This window comes from Mus pahari, chromosome 15 (assembly GCF_900095145.1).
Source record: "Mus pahari chromosome 15, PAHARI_EIJ_v1.1, whole genome shotgun sequence".
Taxonomy (NCBI): Eukaryota; Metazoa; Chordata; class Mammalia; order Rodentia; family Muridae; genus Mus; species Mus pahari.
Window position 1 is genome coordinate 50,430,272 of NC_034604.1, and position 20,070 is coordinate 50,450,341.

General features: G+C 42.4%; 1 protein-coding gene across 1 annotated transcript in view; it reads left to right on the forward strand.

The window, feature by feature from the left end:
- Window positions 1–1,301: 1,301 nt before the first annotated feature.
- Window positions 1,302–20,070, forward strand: part of Gramd2b (GRAM domain containing 2B) — a 96,680-nt gene continuing 77,911 nt past the window's right edge. The window contains exon 1 of the mRNA XM_021214602.2: window positions 1,302–1,536. Within this exon, the coding sequence (XP_021070261.1) occupies window positions 1,415–1,536 (122 nt within the window). The 5' untranslated portion in view covers window positions 1,302–1,414. The remainder of the gene's footprint in view (window positions 1,537–20,070) is intronic.

Here is a 20,070-nt window from a genome sequence, read left to right on the forward strand (position 1 = left end):
TGGAAATAACAAGAAGAAGTAACAAAAGAGACATAGACTATGCCTCGTCAGGAATCATAAGGGGATAGCTGGGTCCAAGACACCATCAGCCAGTGTCTCAGCTCAGGCTGCTAGTGTAGCCACCAGTTACAGTTCGCCTAGCAATGGTTGATTCCTAGGAGTCATCATGACATTCAGGCCTAAAAAGAGAAAAATCCTAGGCAGACAAAGATAAACTGGTCACCCTACTGGGAACCAGTAAAATCCCACTGCAATACACATACATTGTCTAATTGCCAGAGTGTGCCTCCAGATAGTGGGGCAATCAGCAAACCTGCCCCTGGCTGGTTATCTGCAGATGGGGCCAAGGCTGAAGGTTTGATTTCCAAGGAAACTATGCTGCCTTCTACATTCCAAATCTGTACTTTTCTTGCTGTCACTGGCTAATGACAAAAAAACACAAGAAAACAACCCAAACTCCTCTGGAGCAAACCCTTCTTGTCGTAGAAACACGACGGGGAGGAGTTTGGTGTTTTCCAACACATGAGCATCGGTGGTTGAATACGATCACATAAAGAACTGTCCTCTCTGGACTTCCTGGGTTTGGGTACAATGTATATCAGCCCAGGCTTAATGACAAATCACCATGGGTACTCTTTCATGGAATTAATTATCTTCTAAGCCTGTGTGGCAGAGAGACAGACACCACACCCAATAGGGTAGGGACCATATGAATTGCCCAGTCATCAAGTTAACAGATGAGACTCCAACTCTTGCTTCTTAGTATCTTTGCTGGTGAGGCTTTGTTAAAGGTTGTGGCCAGCTATAACTCAGCAGAATACACAGCCAGAGTGTTTGGATTCAGTTGGCTTTGCCTCATGGCCATCAGGTCCGGAGGACCAAGGCTCATGAAACTTTAAGCATCTGAAGCATACTGATGAGGATTATTTCCTGTGTGTGTGGGGGGGTGGGGGGTGGGCGGGCGGATAGACATCTACATTCCTCACCCTGCCCAGCAGGCTCGGACTGTTAGCAAGGTCATCCTGTTTTTAATGTCCACCTGCAGCCCGCTCTGCTCCTCGGTCTGTGTTTTGGTTAAACTGTTTATTTTTCCGTAGGGTTTTCTGCCCAAGTCCACAGATTCAGCAATGTTCATATTCCCAAAGTGAGAGAGCCAAATTCCCCAAACACATCTGTTTCTCTTTCAGAGCAAATGTCAGTGGGATAAGAACCATGCTGTGTCATACGGATAGGTTACTCATTAACTAACTTAAAAAAAAAAAAAAATTGCCTGGGCTAGATCAGAGTCAGGTAAGAACTTCCTGCATAGCAGGCACTGTGACTGAGCTGAAATACAACACTTTTCACTTGATTTGAGAGCTCTCAAAATGAGCTTTTGAGCTGGTGCCTTGGAGTGGTGGTGGCCAAGACGATAATGGTGAAGAAACGGCTTTCCTCCAGTGACAATGTGTTCAAGTTCGAGATCCCCAGCAACTCGAAGACCAGCGCTGAGGCCCCACACAGCTCCACTGACAGCCCGAGCTCCGTGTTCCTCAGGTAGGTACAACCCGGCCCTCCATGGCGCTCCCCAGGTCACCTCCAGCCACCTGTCAGGTGGCCCTTGGAGATCTTGGAAATCAGTTCCTTGGAGGAACACTGGATGGGGGGGTTGGGGGGGGTGGGAAAAGACTTCATAGACCAGAGAACTTGCAGGGTGCATTTGGAAGGTGTGGCAAGAGAACGGATATGAACTGAGAAAATAAAAATTTTTTTTATATATTGCCACCACTAAGCTCAATCTTTCTTTCTTCTTACATACTCTTTTCATATCAGAAAACTGGATACCGAGAATCTCCTTGGTTCCTGACTTGTGTAGGTTTTCAGGGAGCAGAGTTAGACAATCAAAGCAGAAGCCTGCTATGCTGTCAGAATTCCCTGGCTTACTATTAAGATGTTATTTAAGTAGTAGTTCTTAAAACATTCAGACAATTGCCCTCTTTTTGCCTTTCTAATTAAATACTAAAGTATTACTATGTGCTCTGGTTCAGCTCTTTACTGTACAGTGACTTACAGGACCTTTGACCACAGTCGGGATGTGTCCCTTTGTAGCTGTGCACTGCTACAATGCACTGCTCTGACACGGTGTAATTACATATTACTAATGAAAACGCAACTCCTTGTTAATCTAGTTTCAGTAGTTGTTTCATACATTTTCCTGTTTTTAGCTTAAGAGTGCACCAGCATCTCTTGCAGAGGACCTGGGTTCACTTCCCAGAGCCTACATGACAGCTCAGAACTAACTGTCTGTCTGTCTGTCACTCCAGTGCCAGGGCATCTGACACCCTTTTCTCCTTCTTGGGCACTGCATATATGTGGTACAAAGATAAGCACGCAGGCAAAACACTTATGCACAGAAAATAAAACTAAATAAAGTTTTTTTTAGAACATAAAATGTCCAACCCCTGCTGCATGTATTCATGTTTTGTGGAGTTTCAATGGTCTTTCAAATGCTGTCTCCTTAGCCTGTCAGTTAAACAGCCACCCAAGCCCTTCTTTGGCATGCAAAAATAAAGTGGAAAAATGAGGTGCACTAGCAAACAAAATATATTAATAGCTGTGATTTAAGTAAATATAATGAATACAATTTTCAATTAAAAAAAAAAGTAGGATAAAAAGAAATGTGGAAGTGGCTGAACAGTTAACCTCACTTACTAATCTTGCAGAAGACTGGGGTCTGTTCCCAGCATCTACATCTAGTGCTTCACAACTCCCTATAATTCCATGTCCAGGGAATTTAATGCCTTCTTCTGGTGTTCATGGGCACTGACATTGTGTGTACAACCGCCCTGCCCCATATATGCATGATTTTAAAATAAAAATAAAATTCTTACAAAAAGAAAAGGGTGCCCAAATCTAAATGTTGCCATCTTTCTGAAAGGATATAGATCTATGTCCCCTGCACAGTATTTAACATCACTTCTCCATCTTAGTATTTATGGATGCTACTTTTTATTTTGTTTTGTTTTGTTTTTCGAGACAGGCTTTCTCTGTATAGCCCTGGCTGTCCTGGAACTCACTTTGTAGACCAGGCTGGCCTCAAACTCAGAAATCTGCTTGCCTCTGCCTCCCAAGTGCTGGGATTAAAGGCGTGCGCCACCACACCTGGCTTATGAGTGCTACTTTTAAATGTGTATTGGAAACAACCTAAAATACATCTACATACCTCCAAATAGTGTAGACTTTGAAGAACTTTTAATCTAATTGAAAGAGTCTGGTGTTTTGTGTATAAAATTACTGAAAGTACTTTGAACAACAGTTTAGTCACAAATTGGTTAAATTTTTCAGATATAAATAAACAAATAAACACATCTTCTATATTCTATATATAAGACATTTCTGTGGCTGTGGCTGTTTGGTATCCTTCCCATAGAGAAATTTTAATCCAGCAACATAGCTTTACTGGCAAGAGATCACATCTAAAGACCTTCTAGGTCTATTTGATCTGGTCAGAAAGCAGATATGCCCTGAATTACAGTATGATCTGGCTAGAATAGAGACACACCCTTAGTACATATCTTTAATCCCTAAAGGTTAGTTTGTAGAAGGAAGCAGTCGTGCTTGAAAATGGCATCTAATTGAGGGGCAGACAAAGTGACAAATCAGAGAAAGATTTGACAGAATGAGTCAGAGATAGATTATGCCCAACTGTCATGAGAACAGACAGAAAAGAGTCTACTTAAGAACAGCACAGGAAAAGTGCAAGGATTTATTGGGGAGTCAGTTTGTCAGTTCAGTGAGATGGAAGTCAGTGCAGTGAGTGCAATGCAGTGAATGCAGCACAGTGAATGCAGTGCAGCGAGTGCAGTGTAGTGCAGTGAGCACAGTGAAGTGGATGTAGTGCAGTGAGCACAGTGAAGTGGGTGTAATGCAGTGAGTGCAGTGTGGTACAGTGAGTGCAGTGTGGTGCAGTGAGTACAGTGAGTGCAGTGTGGTGCAGTGAGTGCAGTGGAGTTGTGTTCATTCCTGAGTTCATGCCTCTCAGTCAGCAGAGGCAGTTGAAGCCAGAGAATAAGAGGGAGCCAAAAGATTAAAACAAATTGTCAGAGTTAGATAGAAGGCAAGCAGAGCAATTCAGTGAGAAGCTGAGAGAAACCAGATCGAATCTGTCAGCTTGTAGAAGGGTTTGAGCCAGAACAGCTGAGGTGAACCAGCCAACCAGAGTTCAGAGGGATCTAGAAAGGGTGAGCTTATTTAGCAGTCAGCCTCCAAGACAATTATATCAGGTGAATAAAAGTTACATCTACACTTCCCATGAACTAGAGCTGATAAAGCTTACACTCAGATCAACTACCTTAAATAGAAACAGATAGAATCCATGCACTATTTTTATTCAAACACGCAATTAAGCCTAACTTTATTTAATAACTACTGTAGGCCAGACTATGTGGAAGGGATACCATCATGAGCAAGAGAAGGGTACTCCTTGTCTTCATGGTGGAGATGATGTTTAATGTTGGAGGCCTGCAAAAAAAGAAAACAAAATAAACAAAGAAACATATAGGTGTATGCATACATACATAAATGCATAATTTAAAATCAGTGTTTTTAATGGAAAACAAGTCAAAGCTAAGAGGAAAAATAAATTAGGGGAACTAATGTAAGTGAAGTGGCAAAAAGGCTCCCCCAAGGAAGTGATACTAACCCTAATGGAAAGAGCCAGTCACGAACAGCGTGGAAAGAGGCACACACCAGGGATAAGGGAGATTGTGCTGTCCAGTTTTATATCAACTTAGCACAGGCTAGAGTCACCTGAGAGGAAGGAGCCTCAGTTATGTCTCCATAAGATCAGGTTGTGGGCAAGCCTTAGAGCATTTTTTTAATTAATAATTGCTGTGGGAGGACCCAGCCCATTGTGGATGGTGCTATCCCTGGAGCCATGGTCCTAGATTCTATAAGAAAGCAGACTGAACAAGCCATGTGGAATAAGCCAGTAAGCAGCACCTCTCCATGTCCTCTGCATCAGCTCCTGCCACCAGGTTTTTGACCTGATTGGCTTCCCACCCTAACTGCTTTTGATGATGAACTGTTATACAGAAATGTGCATAAAATAAACCATGTCCTTCTCAAGTTGCTTTTGGTCATGATGTTTCATCACAGCAATAATACCCCTAAGTAAGACAGAAGCTAGGAAGAGAGGTACATGGCAGAAAAGACAAAAGTTTGAAGGTTAGCATTCTATTCCAAGTATGAGCAGATGCCCCGAGGACCAGGGGAGGAGAGTATGAAGTGATTTCATCCCAATACATTATCTCTAGTGTCGTCATACAAGGAAAGAATCATCAGAATCGTGTCTCCTGGTGCACCAGGCTTTAGTACCACAGGGATACACACCTAGGAGAAGCTAATGCTCATCACAGGTCGTGAACACTATTAACAACTTTGCCCATTGGTGTCAATCATTCTCCAGCGTACTGTGTTGTTCACACTAGCACGAGTGTGGTGCTCCACGGCATTTGAATTTTCTTCATTTTACAGTTTCCCAAATTTAGAAGGTAGGATATGGAATCCTAGTGCAGTCTTAATGTGCATTTCTCATTAATAATAATAATAATAATAATAAAGGAGCATCATTTCGGCATGGCTGCCAGTCATGTTTAACATCCACTTTTTTAGGGGTAATGAGGTCCACTCTCTTTTTCTTTTCTTCTTGACAGTTTTTAAATACTTTGCATAGTAAATTTTTTGTCAGTTGCAGGTGTTGTAACACTTGTTTCTTTCGTTCAAATTTGCCTTTTCACACTATGTCCAAGACTTTATTTTCCCATTACATCTTTTATTCTTTGAGATTATAATTACATCCTTCTTCCTCCCCTTTCCTCCCCCAATACCCTCCCACATACCCCTCTTTGCTCTCTTTGAAGTTTATAGCCTCCTTTTCATTAATTGCTATTATATCCATATATATGCAAATATATGTATAACCTCAACCTGTATAATGTTACTTGTATGTGTGTTCTCAGGGATATTTGGTATTTCATGACTAATAGTCACTGGGGAGGGCTCTTCCTCCCATTCTCAGCATTCCTTAGTTGCCTGCAGTTGTCTTTGGATAGGGCTGCGGCCCCATGGTCTCTCTCCCATCCATTTTAGCATGTCTATTGATATCACCCTTGTTCAGCTTATGTTTGCACAGTCTTGCTGGTGAGACTTTATGGATGTAGCTTCAGACTTGACTGGGAAACACATTCTTACAGCAAATCCCCTGATCCTCTGGGATTTTTCTGTCTTTCAGCCTCCTTTTCCAAATGCTGCCTGTGCCCTTAGGGAAGGGAATATGTTGTAGATGTATCCATTAGAACTGAACTCTACAACCATATGGTGATTGGTTGTGGTTTTCTGTAGAGAAGATATTACAAGAATGCTCATTTGTTTGTTTAATGTTTCTTTTTAATGTAGGGTTCTTCTTACAATTGGAATATCTTTGTTTCTTGGTGTTAATCAAGAGAATTAGAATTTTTTTTTTTTCGAGACAGGGTTTCTCTGTATAGCCCTGGCTGTCCTGGAACTCACTTTGTAGACCAAGCTGGCCTTGAACTCAGAAATCTGCCTGCCTCTGCCTCCCGAGTGCTGGGATTAAAGGCATGCGCCACCACGCCCGGCATGAGAATTATAATTTTTATTTAGGCCAGGTGGAAGTGCACAACGTTAATCCTAGCACTTGGGAGGCAGAGTAAGGAGGATGTCTGTGTGTTTGAGACCAGCCTGGTCTACAAATAGTTCCAGGACAGCCAGGGCTTCTCAGAGAAACCCTGTCTTGGAAAAAAAAAAAAAAGAGTATTTTATTTAGATACTGAATTGTTCTACATTATTTCTTGATTAGCCTTCCTTCTTGTGCTTAATTTGAAAAGTCAGGCTGGCATACATCCTACTAATTTTTATCACATTATAGTAAATAAAATCTGGTAAAAGAGAACTCCTTACCTAATAGAAGGGCATAGCTATTCTAGTAAGTCTTAGCATTGACTTTTATTTTTAATTGAAATGACATTGAACCACTTTAAGGAAATTTGACATCCTTAAAGCATATATGTCCATATTTATAGCCATGCTGTATCTCTCCATTTACTTAGATCATCTGTAATGACCTTCAACAAGATGTTAGAACATCCTACACAAAGATCTTATAGATCATTTACTGTACTCATTTCTAGGTACTTGGATTCTGTGTTGCTATTGTAAAGACATTTTCTTGCAATTATTTTGTTAATGTTGTATAGAAATGTATTTAGGTTTCTAAATTGAATGAGGGGTTTTGCATGTGCATGTGTGTGTGTGTGATGTGTATGTGTATGGATGCAATTGTGTTCACATGTATTTGGGCACATCTCTAAATTGATCTTTTATTCAACATCCTTTTATTGGTTTTGATAATTTATAGGCTTTAAACTGTTTATTTTGTAGATAATAAAATCATTAGGAATATTACTGTGTATGTTTAGAGGGGTATGGTGTAATATACATGTGTTCAGGTATGCATTTGGTAGGGGTCTAAGGAAAATCTTGGATGCTTAGCTCTGTCCTTATCCTCTCTACTTCCTTGAGACAGGGCTTTCACTGAACCAGGAATGAAACTGACATCCGGGAAGGCCTAGCAATCCTCCTGTCTTTGCCCACATAGTACTGAGGTTATAGGCATGTATGGCTGTCTTAGGGTTTTACTGCTATGAACAGACACCATGACCAAGGCAACTCTTATAAGGACAACATTTAATTGTTGCTGGCTCACAGGTTCAGAGGTTCAGTTCATTATTATGAAAGCAGGAGAAAGGCAGCATCCAGGCAGGCACGGGGCAGGGGGAGCTGAGAGTTCTGCATCTTCATCTGAAGGCCACTAGGAGAAGACTGGAGTCCAGGAAGCTAGAATGAGGGTCTTAAAGCCCACACCAACAGTGACACACTTCCTCCAACAAGTCCACACCTCCAAATAGTGTCACTCCTTGGGCCAAGTATATTCAAACTACCACAGTGGCCATGTCTAGATTTTGGGTTCAGTTCAGTTTGGTTTGGTTTGGTTTGGTTTGGTTTGGTTTGGTTTGGTTTGGTTTGGTTTGTCAAGACAGAGTTTCTCCGCGTAGCTCTAGCTGTCCTGGAACTCACTTTGTAGACCAGGCAGGTTTTGAACTCATAGATTCGCCTGCCTCTGATGAACTCGATGATCCACCTGCCAAGTGCTGGAATTAAAGGTGTGTGCCACCATTGCCCAGACTATGCCTGGCTTTTTACTTGAGTGCTCAGATTCAAACTCAGGTTTTCAAATGTTCTAATACACTGAACCATCTCCCCATTCTACCCTTCTTATCTTTACTTTTATTAATTTTTTAAATTTATTACACAAGCAAGAAACACGATTAGAATGCTGCATGTAGGCAGGCATTTCAGACATTCTTGTCTCGGATTTTAAAGGAGATTCTTTAACATCTCAGTATTTATCAATCTTTTGCAGGCTAAAAAAAAAAAAAAAAATCCCCTTCTAATTCAGGTTTTCTAAGGAACTATAGAAGCTACCAAGCACTTCCTTAGCTTCCATTAAAATGCCCTCATTTAAAAATCTTTGATATGTGTAATTGTATCGCACCACTACATTCAATCAAAACCCACACACACAAAAAAAATCATCATTTGCTAAAGTAAGTAGGACACGAGGCAACCTCATAAGAAACACAAATTGCTACAACTTAATGTACATTTAATTGGGAAAAGTTTTGGTAAATTGATAGTTAAATTGATTCATCTTAATAATTAAATCCTAATTAAGAATTATTTGTTAGATTTCAAGCCTGGGACAAATGGCTGAGGTGCCTATTTAACATATCGAAGCAGGACCTGGCCTCCAGTTCCCCCCTGCTTCCCTCAGCCCCTGCTTGTTACAGGGCCCTCCTGGCTGGCATACCCTGCTCCCTACACTGAACCCTCAAGCTCAGGGTGCTGGACTGCTCTTTCCTATATACTCCAACCATTTTGGTTACCCACCCTCTTAGGGCCTCCTGGCTGCTGCACCTGGTTCCCCTCTGTTCCTTCCCTCCCCCTCACCTCACAGGCACAGTTCAGTCTGGTCACATCCATCTGGGGACCCTCCCAGATGTCCCCTCCCCCGGCTATGCTCTCCCACATATCTATAATAAACTTTCTCCTTCACCCTACCTAGGATCAATCATGTTATTTTCCTTTTGAATTCAGGTTTTAATCATCTATTAAATTAATTAGACTTAATGAGTATATGTTAATTAGTTAACTTTGTCTTCCAGCAAATAGAAAAATCAAGAATTTTTATTGGATCAAGTTGTTTTGGAACACTCATTGTGTGGACTGGCAGTGGCCCTTAAGTGTAAGGCCCACTATAGGCTTTAGGGACACACACATCAGGTCAAGAATGAGGCAGAGCTGTGCTGGAATGCAGGAAAGAGGACCAGCCATGCCTGACAACTGTCCCTGAGCTCTGGTTTGGGGACTGTTCCAGATAGCCAACAATGATGTCAGAGTGCAGGGCGGCCCTACAGTCACACTCATGCTTGGTGACCTAAGCAATTTCCTTCCACTCATCCACTCTAGCAGCTGCTACCAGTGGGTGGGAGAGGGAGCGGTTGCCTTCCTCATTCTAGCTCTCCCTTCTCCCAGAGCTTCCTTCTTGCTCAGCCAGGCACAAAGGACAGGCACTCCACAGCACCTGAAGAGCAGGAACCGAATAGACTTTGTGTCACAGTGCATTTTCACTCCTGTCCACTGGAGTCACTGCTACAGGAGGGAGATTCATACTCTACGGGGGAGCTGAGTTTGGAGACTGTGAACATCGCTGTTCCCTCCCCCAGGAAGGAGGAAGACTTGGTAGCAGTCAAAGAAAGCAAGACTGGTAGGGTAGTAGTCATTGATTTCCTGGGTGTGGGGTATTTCTATGAAGAGGGTCAGAGCAGCAGAACTGCAGACGAACCTCAGAAAGGAGGGCTGAGGAAACTCAGAACAAAGCGAACTTGCAGAACATGAGGGTGTAGGGGGGTGCGACTCTGGAGGTGGGAATGAGGAGGTCTCTTCCTAAGGAGAGTCAGAGTTCTCGAGGTGGAAGAAGATAGACATATTCAGCAGCTAACACTGCCAGGAGAGAGAGAGAGAGAATCTCTTACCCAACATCAACACACAGCCCTCCGCAGTCACTTACCCAAAACATAGAATGGGTTCTCAGTAACAGCACTCTGCCACAGAGTTTCGAACGTGCAGCACATCTCTCTCTCTCCCTTGACTGCCTCATAGACTTTCTTCCTTGTTCAAGATGAACCTTCTGAAAAGGCCTTGTCCAACCTTTGGGGGACATTCCTGGGGCCCAGTTTTCAGAACGTATTGCACGGGGGCATGGTTGTCTGTCTGTCTGTTTGCTTGCTTTTTAATCAAGCTAGCACAGCTTAAGCTTCTACCCCACTTACCTTCCAGGGCCCCTGGAGTTTGCAGTAAGATGCTCACACACACACTCCTACAGTTCTAACTCCTATGGTGGCTCTGATTGCTCTCCTTCTCCGCTAATTTTCCCCTCTGGTTGAATAGCCAAGGGCGTCTTTGATCTTCTGATCTAGGGAATGCTGTTTGGAGACTCATTTCACTGGGAGTTTGTGGAATGTATTTTTGTAATTCGCCTTTATCTCTGTGTACACATTAGATCTTGCTGACCATCTGGGGTTGGAATGCCTTTCAGGAATATTCACGCTACTTACTAAGCCAATTTATCCTGCTTCGTGGCACGGGGTAATATCCTGCTTCATAGCACGGGGTAATATCAGAGCCACTGGTAATATCATAATATGAACATTCCCTACAGGTGCCATAAACCAGAAGCACGTGGGTAGGGGAAGAGAAACAAGGATTGGAAATGCACAGAGCCAGAAGCGAGGCTTTGGCTACACATCAGATGTGTAAGTCCCAAGTGACAGACATCAGTCTTACCATCGCTTAGTCACCTCTGGGCGACTATAAAAACAAGACTCAGATGACATAACTAAATAACGAATCTTAGACTTGCTTTTATTTTTTTTTAGGGTAACCGCACACAATAGTTTGTCAAAATTCCTACTTGGGTGTGGAGGGACAAACCTCAAATAATACAAACACATCCTTGACATCTGTGTGTCACATTGACCAGCATTTACAACAACAGATTTAAATTTGAAAAAAAAAATTACTATTGACCCAAATTGTATAGATATTTCATAGATTCTGTCTGGTAATTAAGTAATCCTTGTACTGAATGAGGACTACTCTTCTAAATTTGGAGATGTTATAATATGTATTGTCTTCTTCAAATTGATAATTTAATTTCTTTGTTCATTCCATATATGATATATAATAAATATATAATATGTGATATATAATATATGATATATGGTATGTAATATGTCATACACACATGTGTGTGTGTGTGTATATATATATATATATATATATTACCCACTTTTATACCTCAATTTTAGTCATGACATTTCTTACAGGAAAAACTTAAAGTTGCATAACCCCCAGACCCTCGAAAGCTGCATCTATGTCTGATTATAACTGACGGTATGCACCAGGCTTATCTGTGCTTTCAGTGTGGGTGGACCCTGACACTGGCCACAAGCTCTATAGTGCTAAGTTAAGGAACAGATGTGGTTTAGCTAGATCAACCGCCGTGAGGAAGTCACGCTGGCTGGGAAGTCACTTCTATTATCAGGCTTTCAATTTTTTTTGGCAGAAAAATGAAAAAGTATAAGAAAGCCAAATTTAGAAAAGGGTTTGAGAAATTTTCACTCTATTAAAACTTGCAGATCATTGAAAACTCATTTTCAAAAGAAAAGCACAATTTAATCATTTATGTTCTACTTTCTGACCCTTCTTTAAAGTTTAAACCCACACATATTAATTCAACTTAAAAACCCTTACTCTGTCAGCAGATTTTAAAAAAAACTCAGACTTATTTGTGTGATTGTGCCTCTGTTCATTTGATATTTACTTAATATGTGTGTTTAGCAAAAGCAAAAGCAGGTGAGGAGAATTGTAGTGAACGTTCTAGGAGTCGATTCCTCTGCAGCTCTGCGGAGGACAGAGCGGGGAGCAGCTTTGTGGGGCTGTAGGGGATCGTCGCCAAGAAGCATGTATGGGATGAACAAGTGCTCGCCGAGAGTCCAGCACGAATGACTGTCTCTTGTGTGTGCACCGTGGCTAACACCTGGCAATGCTTCCGTAAGCTTGGTCATTTTTCAGTGTCCCAGCTGGATTACAGTGTACCAGTGTACAGCAGTGGCTTGCAACCCGTGGATCTCGACCCCTTCGATGACCCTTTTTACAGAGGTCACCTAAGATCTTTAGAAAACAGATATTTACCTTACAGTTCATAACAGTAGCAAAATTACAATTACAAAGTAGCAACAGAATAATTTTATGGTTGGGGGTCACCACAACCTGAGAGACTATATTAAGGTGTCCCATCTTTAGGGAGGTTGAGAAGGCCTAGATTACAGTCACTCCCTACGTGGCTTAGATAAGGGAGGAAAGTGACAAGTCTTCTGTGTTGCTATCTATGTAAAGAAATAGAGCCAACAGAAACAAAATTAGCTATGGGAGCGAATGCCCTGATGGAGTTGTCCTGGCCAACTTCACTGCACTTCACCTGACTTGGGATCGAATCTATTGTCAAAATTCAACGATCATTTAGTTCCATTTATTTATCTCACCAAGGATAGCCTTTCAAGCCCCAGAAGAGACAGTCAGAAACAGCCATCAAACCGTGTTAAAGAGAAATCTGGGATTCCTGAGAACAATTCTGCTAGTTTCCAGTAAATGGGCAGATGTGCCTCAGCTTCTCCTGATAGATTTACTCACGATACCTGCCTACACACACACACACACACACACACACACACACACACACAAACCCAAACAAACAAAATCTCAGCTCTTCTCTTAAAGGCAATACAAGTTTATTCGAGAGCCATTTTGACTGACCATGGCCCAGGAACACAGACTTGGGTTAACCTAAATCCCATGTTCCAATATGGAAGCAGTTTCATGATGTTTTAATTTTTACAGAACAAGGAAAGTCATTAATCAAGGCAAGTTTAAAATACATCGGTGGGAACGTCAGAGAGGCATTACAGGGAGATGGGGGAGTTTCTCTATTGGCTTCAGATGCTGATGGCGTTCATAGCTTTGGGGTTGGTGGAAGCTCATTGTCTGCTAAAGTAATAAATTCCGAAAGGTTTTCAATCTATTAGTCACAGGATTTTAGTTCCCACACAGAGGTGGCCAAAGAATCCCTGTTCAGGGTGCTAAAGCTAGCTGTGATAAGGGAATTAGTCCTGGGCCTGCAGCATTCCAACCCCTGCACATCACTGCGGTTCTAATCGGTCAATCCATCTCTGTAGACAGAAATTATCACTGACAATACCATATACCATAACCCAGGAAAGTAGTCAACATTTCAAAAATTCCTGCCACTCTAACACAAGGGCTTGAGTTTGATTCCTGGTCTTCTGGTGATGGTGATGGTAATGATGATGGTGATGGTGATGGTGATGGTGATGATAAAGGTATGAGTTGTAGTCTCTCATTGCTGGAGAGACCATGGCAAAAGGATCTGTAGACTTAGTCAGCCAGCAAGCCTCTCTAAATTGGTTAGCCCCAGGTCCCAGTGAGAGACCCTCTCTCAAAAACCAAGGTGGACAACTTCTGAAGAACGTGACATTGGAGACTGACCTCTGACCCCAACATGCACAGTCACAAAATGCACACACATGAAAATGCACACATACCCACAACACACACACACATTACTTTGAAAGAATGGTTTCTGTGGAACACATATGTCTTTAACAGAATCATGAAGCAGAAGACACAATACTGAAGCCTGTCAGGGACCCTCGAATGAGTAGAGAAGTGACAGGTGCTCTGCGACCTTTGGGGAAGTGTGAGATGGGAAGTGTGGCGGGTCATGTCTCTAAGCAGTCACGAAAGCTTCGTAGCATCTCTTGGCGGGGTGGGCATTTGTGTGAGGAGCGCTGCCTGGTGTACAACTGGTTTTGTAACTTAGGAACTAATTTTCTGTGTATCTCACTTTCTTCAACTGTGAGATGGGGATAATAAGGACTGTGGAGGTTTTTGTTTTGTTTTGTTTTGTTGTGTTGTGTTGTGGTGGTTGTGGTTTTTGTCATTGTTATTTTGAGACAGGGTCACACTAGGTATCCCTGGCTGTCCTTGAATTACAGAGACCCACCTGCCTCTGTCTCATGAGTGCTGGGATTGAAGGCATGGCCACTACCCTTGTCCTTTGTCTGTTTAGAGTCCCAGAAATAGGCACACTAGTAAGCATGAAATATCGTGTGTGTGTGTGTGTGTGTGTGTATGTGTGTGTGTGTGTGTGTGTCTGTGTGTGTTTGTGAGTCTGTCTGTCTGTCTGTGTCTGTGTATTATATAACAAGTATTCTAATGCTGGATGTTGTGATTATAAGGTAGTGAGAGACTGGAAATTCACACAGAAACAAAGGGATATTTTCCCCCTAGAGTTCCTGGTTAGGTGAGAGGTGGTTAAGATTACACACTTTCCCCTCTAGCACACACCACACATAGAAGAAAGCCTGTTGAAAGTAGCTCTTATTTAAGTAGATGGCTAACTAAGGACCCACCTCCTGCTTCCAGAACCTCCAGTTTCTGTGGCCAAGACACACACCAGGCAGAAGTCATGTGTTCACTTTGAAAATCACACTATTAACATAAATCTCATCCCAGAGCATGTTTTCTGTTCCTCCTGTCTTCTGCCCTCCATGTCTCCTGTTCTCCTCCGTGTCTTCTACCCCATGTCTCTTGTTCGGCTCCCTGTCTCTTATCGCCCCATATTTCCTGTTCCCCCCATGTCTTCTGTCCCCCATATCTCCTGCTCTTCATCTCTCCTGCCCACCCCCATGTTTCCTTGATGTGGAATTTTACTTTAAAGTAAATCATAAACCCTACCTCCACGACGTGCTTAAAGCCAAAACGAAGCTTTTGAAGTGTCACTCACAGGATTGCTTGCCACCGTTTGTGAGTGATTTCCTGGTGGTTCAAACCCAGAGCCATGTTCAGTGTATGCAACCAAAACCACTAGCCTTCCAGTTCTGGAGGTGTTATGGTGGCTGGTGTTGTGGTTGGCTTTGTTTTATTGGTGCTGAGGATGAAAGGCAGAGCCTGGCCCATGCGAGACAAGGACCCCACCTCTGCTTTACATGGCTGTCCCTCGGGAGTTTGAAATGCTAAAGCTTCTGAACCTCTAAATGCTTCGCCCCTGAAATCCCCATCTGAGCTGGCAAGTAGCCCAGGGCAGCCGCTAACAGGACAGACTTTTCCGCAGGACTGCTGGGTCCTAGTCTCATCAAAGTGACTCTGTGCTTTGGTTTGCTTTGGGGCCAAAAGGGTTATGAATCACCCTCCCCATGATACTCATAGAGAGCTACCTCACCTCCCTGAGTAGCACTATTTAAACCTCTGGCTGATGCTCACCCTTAAGAAACACCTTTAAGGGCTGGAGAGATGTCTCAGCGATTAAGAGCACTGACTGCTCTTCCGAAGGTCCTGAGTTCAAATCCCAGCAACCACATGGTGGCTCACAACCATCCATAGTGAGATCTGACACCCTTTTCTGGTGTGTCTGAAGACAGCTACAGTGTACTTACATATAATAAATAAATCTTTGGGCTGGAAAGAACGGGGCCAGAGCGAGCAGAGGTCCTGAGTTCAATTCCCAGCAACCACATGATGGCTCCCAATCATCTGTACAGTTACAGTATACTCATATACATAAAATAAACAAATAAATCTTTTTTAAAAAAAAAGAAACACCTTTTTAAAAAACTAAAAAGCAGAGGGTTTACTTCCCAAGGTTCCCTTGCTATTGTCCTATTTAATTTTCTGAGTTGTCCCAAGGGGAGCTGCCTATTACTCGAGCTCCCTAGCATTTTCAGGATGCTCAGCCCTATGTATGGCCATTACCCCATTCCATAGGGTAGAAAGAACTAGACCACTAGATCTCAGGATAACATTTTTAGACATTTTCTAAGCAGTTGCCTGGAATCTCAGGACAAGGACTAGCAGAAGGAGCTGCTGAGGCCTTACAAGGCCTGTATCCTCACCCCTGACAGCAAAGTGTCACACGCAGTGTGCTCTTGCATCTGAGTTTGCACTTCCTGTGTGTATCTTCATGCTTAGGATGTCGATGGCTCCATACAAGAATGAATGCCTGAGAATACTGACAATACTTTATCTCTTGTGCTGGCTGTTCTTGCTTTAAAAGGGGAGTGTGGGGGGGTGGTATCAGAACACAGTCATAAAAATGATTTGTGAACAAGACTGTGGGGGAACTGAGAGAGGCTCTAGGGGAAAAGGCAGAGGGACTTTTACCTCAGCAGTTTGTTCCCTGGATGGTTCTTGGGCATGATTTTCGCACCTCCTGCGACAAACATTTACATTCCATCTATAAGACATATTTACTCTTTTTGGATGTCGGAACATGGCTATAGAACCCAGTCTGGCAAAAGGCTATGCTGTTATCTGACCTCAGTGTGCCCTGGCTCTGGACATGGCCTTCTGGTTTTCGTTCATGCTTTCCCAGATACAATCTACAGTACGTGCCAGGCAATTGTGTTTCAATCCGTCTATTCTGAGGAACTTCTGGGAAAGGGCTGCCCTGTTAATATTTACTGTGTGCTTATGACATTTATTTACTCACATGTTTTTCTGGAATTCAAACCACTTTCCTTGGATCATTGCTTTCTTCGTTTCATCCCTGTGTTGATGCATGCTGAAATGGAAGGAACGTTGCCCATGGCATTAGAATGTAGTCTGCCCCATTCTTTAAGGCCCTCAGATGGCAGGTCTCCCAAACAAACCTGCAGAGTGGACAAATGTCAACAGGTTGTCAGTTGACACGTTGCTTCATCAGGCTGGGTTACGATTGAACGTGTTTACCTCCTTCTCGTGTTGTTTCTCCATCATCTGTGAAATTGTTGCCCATTTTGACAAAAGGGACTATGGCATTCGTCTTTGTAAAATTCCCCCACGCACCTGATTGCTTCCTTTTCTTTCCTTAATGGAGTCCCTAGATGGATTTGGGGATTAAAAGTTAAGGAAAAACTAAACAAACAAAGACACACACACACACACACACACACACACACACCCCTCTGTGGCTTCACTTAGTATCTATCTCCCAGCAGAGATTGAGATTGTTTCCCAAAAGATGTTTAAACAGCTCCAGCACCGACAAATATAATTTTATTATGGTTCCCATCTTTAACTGAAAACTGTTCAAAACTGAGAAATATATTTGCGTGTTAATGATTGATTAAGAATTTTACTGTTTTGTCTCTAGGTTTGTGAGCCTGACCTCTAATGGCTGAAGCATCTCTTCAGCTCAAGAGTTTTGATTTTGATAAGTGATCTTATCCCAAGGCCAAGAAGTGGTCGGAGTTGTTTTTATTTTACTTTATTTTATTTTGTGGGAAAGGCGCATGCACTGGTGTGTAGCATGCACGTAGGGGCCAGAAGACAACTTGTAGGATCCTGTTCTCTCCTTTCACCACATTCCTAGAGGTGGAATTTGGGTCTTCAGACTTTTTAATGATATAAAATTTTATGTTGAGTTGTTTCAACAAGATTTCAGAAAAGTCTAATACAGAGAGAGAAAGAGACAGAGACAGAGAGTTAGAGACAGAGACATTCAGACAGACAGACAGACAGACAGACAGACACACACACACACACACACACACACACACACACACACACAGCACATCTCTGTTGCATGGAACCTCCTCTTTACTAGAGCACCTGCCTCTAGGAGTGGGCTGAACTAAGATCATTTGACTTTGAACTTTCACCAGATCTTGGTTTATAACAATAAAACAAAGCTTGAGTATTGGCTCAGCAGCTAAGAGCACTGGCTAATATTCCAGTGGGTTCAGACTCAATTCCCTAGAATCCACATGGTGGCCCACAATCATTTATAACTCCAGTCATAGGCAACCCAATGTCCTCTTCTGGCCTCTGTGGGTACTGCATGCACATGGTACACAGACATCCATGCAAGAAAAACACCCACGCACATAAAATAGAATAATAATAGAATTTTAAATATAATGATAAAAACAGCAACAATAACCCTCGCCTGCTTCTGTTCCTGTTTCTTCATCTATATGAAAGCTCTGAAATAATGCTGCACAGCAAGGTAAATATTTAACTGCATTATCAAGTGATCTTTCTTACAGTCCCATATCTAATTGATAAAGAGGAAGCTTTGGCTATTATTTTCCATGCAATTACATAAATAGCCACTAATTAATGAGAGTAAGAGCACATCAGGATAAAGATGTCCATTTCTGCAAATGTGACAGTTTATTTTTAACCTATGATTTTTTAGACCCCCAAAGACTTGTTAATCATTGAGATCAAAGGAAATAAAATCACGATTACTATGTGCCTATCAAGTGTGCTGGCAAATAACCATGGAGTTTCAGCAGCCAATCAGAAAGCACCGAGAGACAGCGTGACAACCTACCTTCTTGGATCATTAGATCAAGTTCCTCTGTCTCTTAATAAAAATGACAGCAACTTACCATTTCTGAGCAGTCTCCTATGAGTCGTCTTCCTCTCGTCCCTCACCCAAGAGCTAATCCAAGCATCACAGTAACTATGGAATGGAAGCTACTGTCCAGATAGGAAGCTGGGGAGAGGCATGCAAACACTAAGAGAAGAGTTAGGCTCTAAACCATCTTTAATGCCTTCTTTCATAAAGTGGCAGAACTGGGCTAAAATATGCAGCCCTCCTAAAGTAAGGGACCAATTAAAGTCTGGTGTATGGAATCAAAAGTATTAGTGAAGCAATCGTAAACCAGGAGAGTGAGAGAAAACACACAGAGGGGAAGAAAATATTTACAAAGCATGAATATGTTGATGGTCTAGGATTAAGAATTCTTACTATTCAGCAGTGAAAAGATAGCACTTACAAATAAGCAAAGTGAGTCGGACATAGCGGTGCACACCTTCGATCCCAGCACTCGGGAGGCAGAGCCAGGCAGATCTGTAAGTTCAAGGCCAGCCTGGTCCACCGGAGCAAGTTCCAGGACAGCCAGGGCTACACAGAGAAACCCTGTCTCAAGGGTTGTGGGGGGAGGGGGAGCAGCAAAGGGAGGGGCCAGAGAGATGGCTTAGCCCCGCTGTTTTTCTAGAAGACCCAAGTTCTGTTCCTAGCACCCAGGCTGGGTGACTGACAACTGCCTATAACTCCAGTGCCTGGGAATTTTATACCCTCTCTGGCCTCCACAGGTATGCACACATATGTGGCACGTGCGTGCGCGCATGCACGCACACACACACACATAATAAAAATAAGTCTTTTTTAAAAGTGAGCAAAAGATTTGAACAGATTTTTTTTCACCAAACAAAGCATATAAGTAGACAATAAAGTAGAATATTATACTAAAAATCACTTGTCATTAAGACATAAAACCTAAAACCACAATGGTATAAGCTCATGCCTACTGACATGGCTGTACATGAAAGGACAGGCACTAACAAGTGGGGTCAGGTGTGTAGAGAAATTGGGGTCCTCTACATTGTTGTTGAGAATGTAAAACCGTACAACGTCTTTAAACAAAGCAAGTTGGCCAGTTCTTCAGAAAGTTGAAGTTATATCATAGAGTTATGATATGACTCAGCAAATTTATACTTGTCCATGGGAAATCTTGCTTATATTATTTGTCATTTAAATTTCCTGGAAGATGGAAGGAAACCTGTGCTAATGACACAGCCGACACTGGCTTCTTCTTCTTCACTGCCCAGCCTTCTTCTTCTTTTTAAAGTAGATTTGCAACAAATACAAAATACATAAATAATTTTTCATGACTAATACATCGACTCTCTCATTTTTCAAAATGATTAACACTGTTACCTTAAGTTAAATCTTCTGATTAAAAAAGAAATTTGGCCGGGCGTGGTGGCGCACGCCTTTAATCCCAGCACTCAGGAGGCAGAGGCAGGTGGATTTCTGAGTTC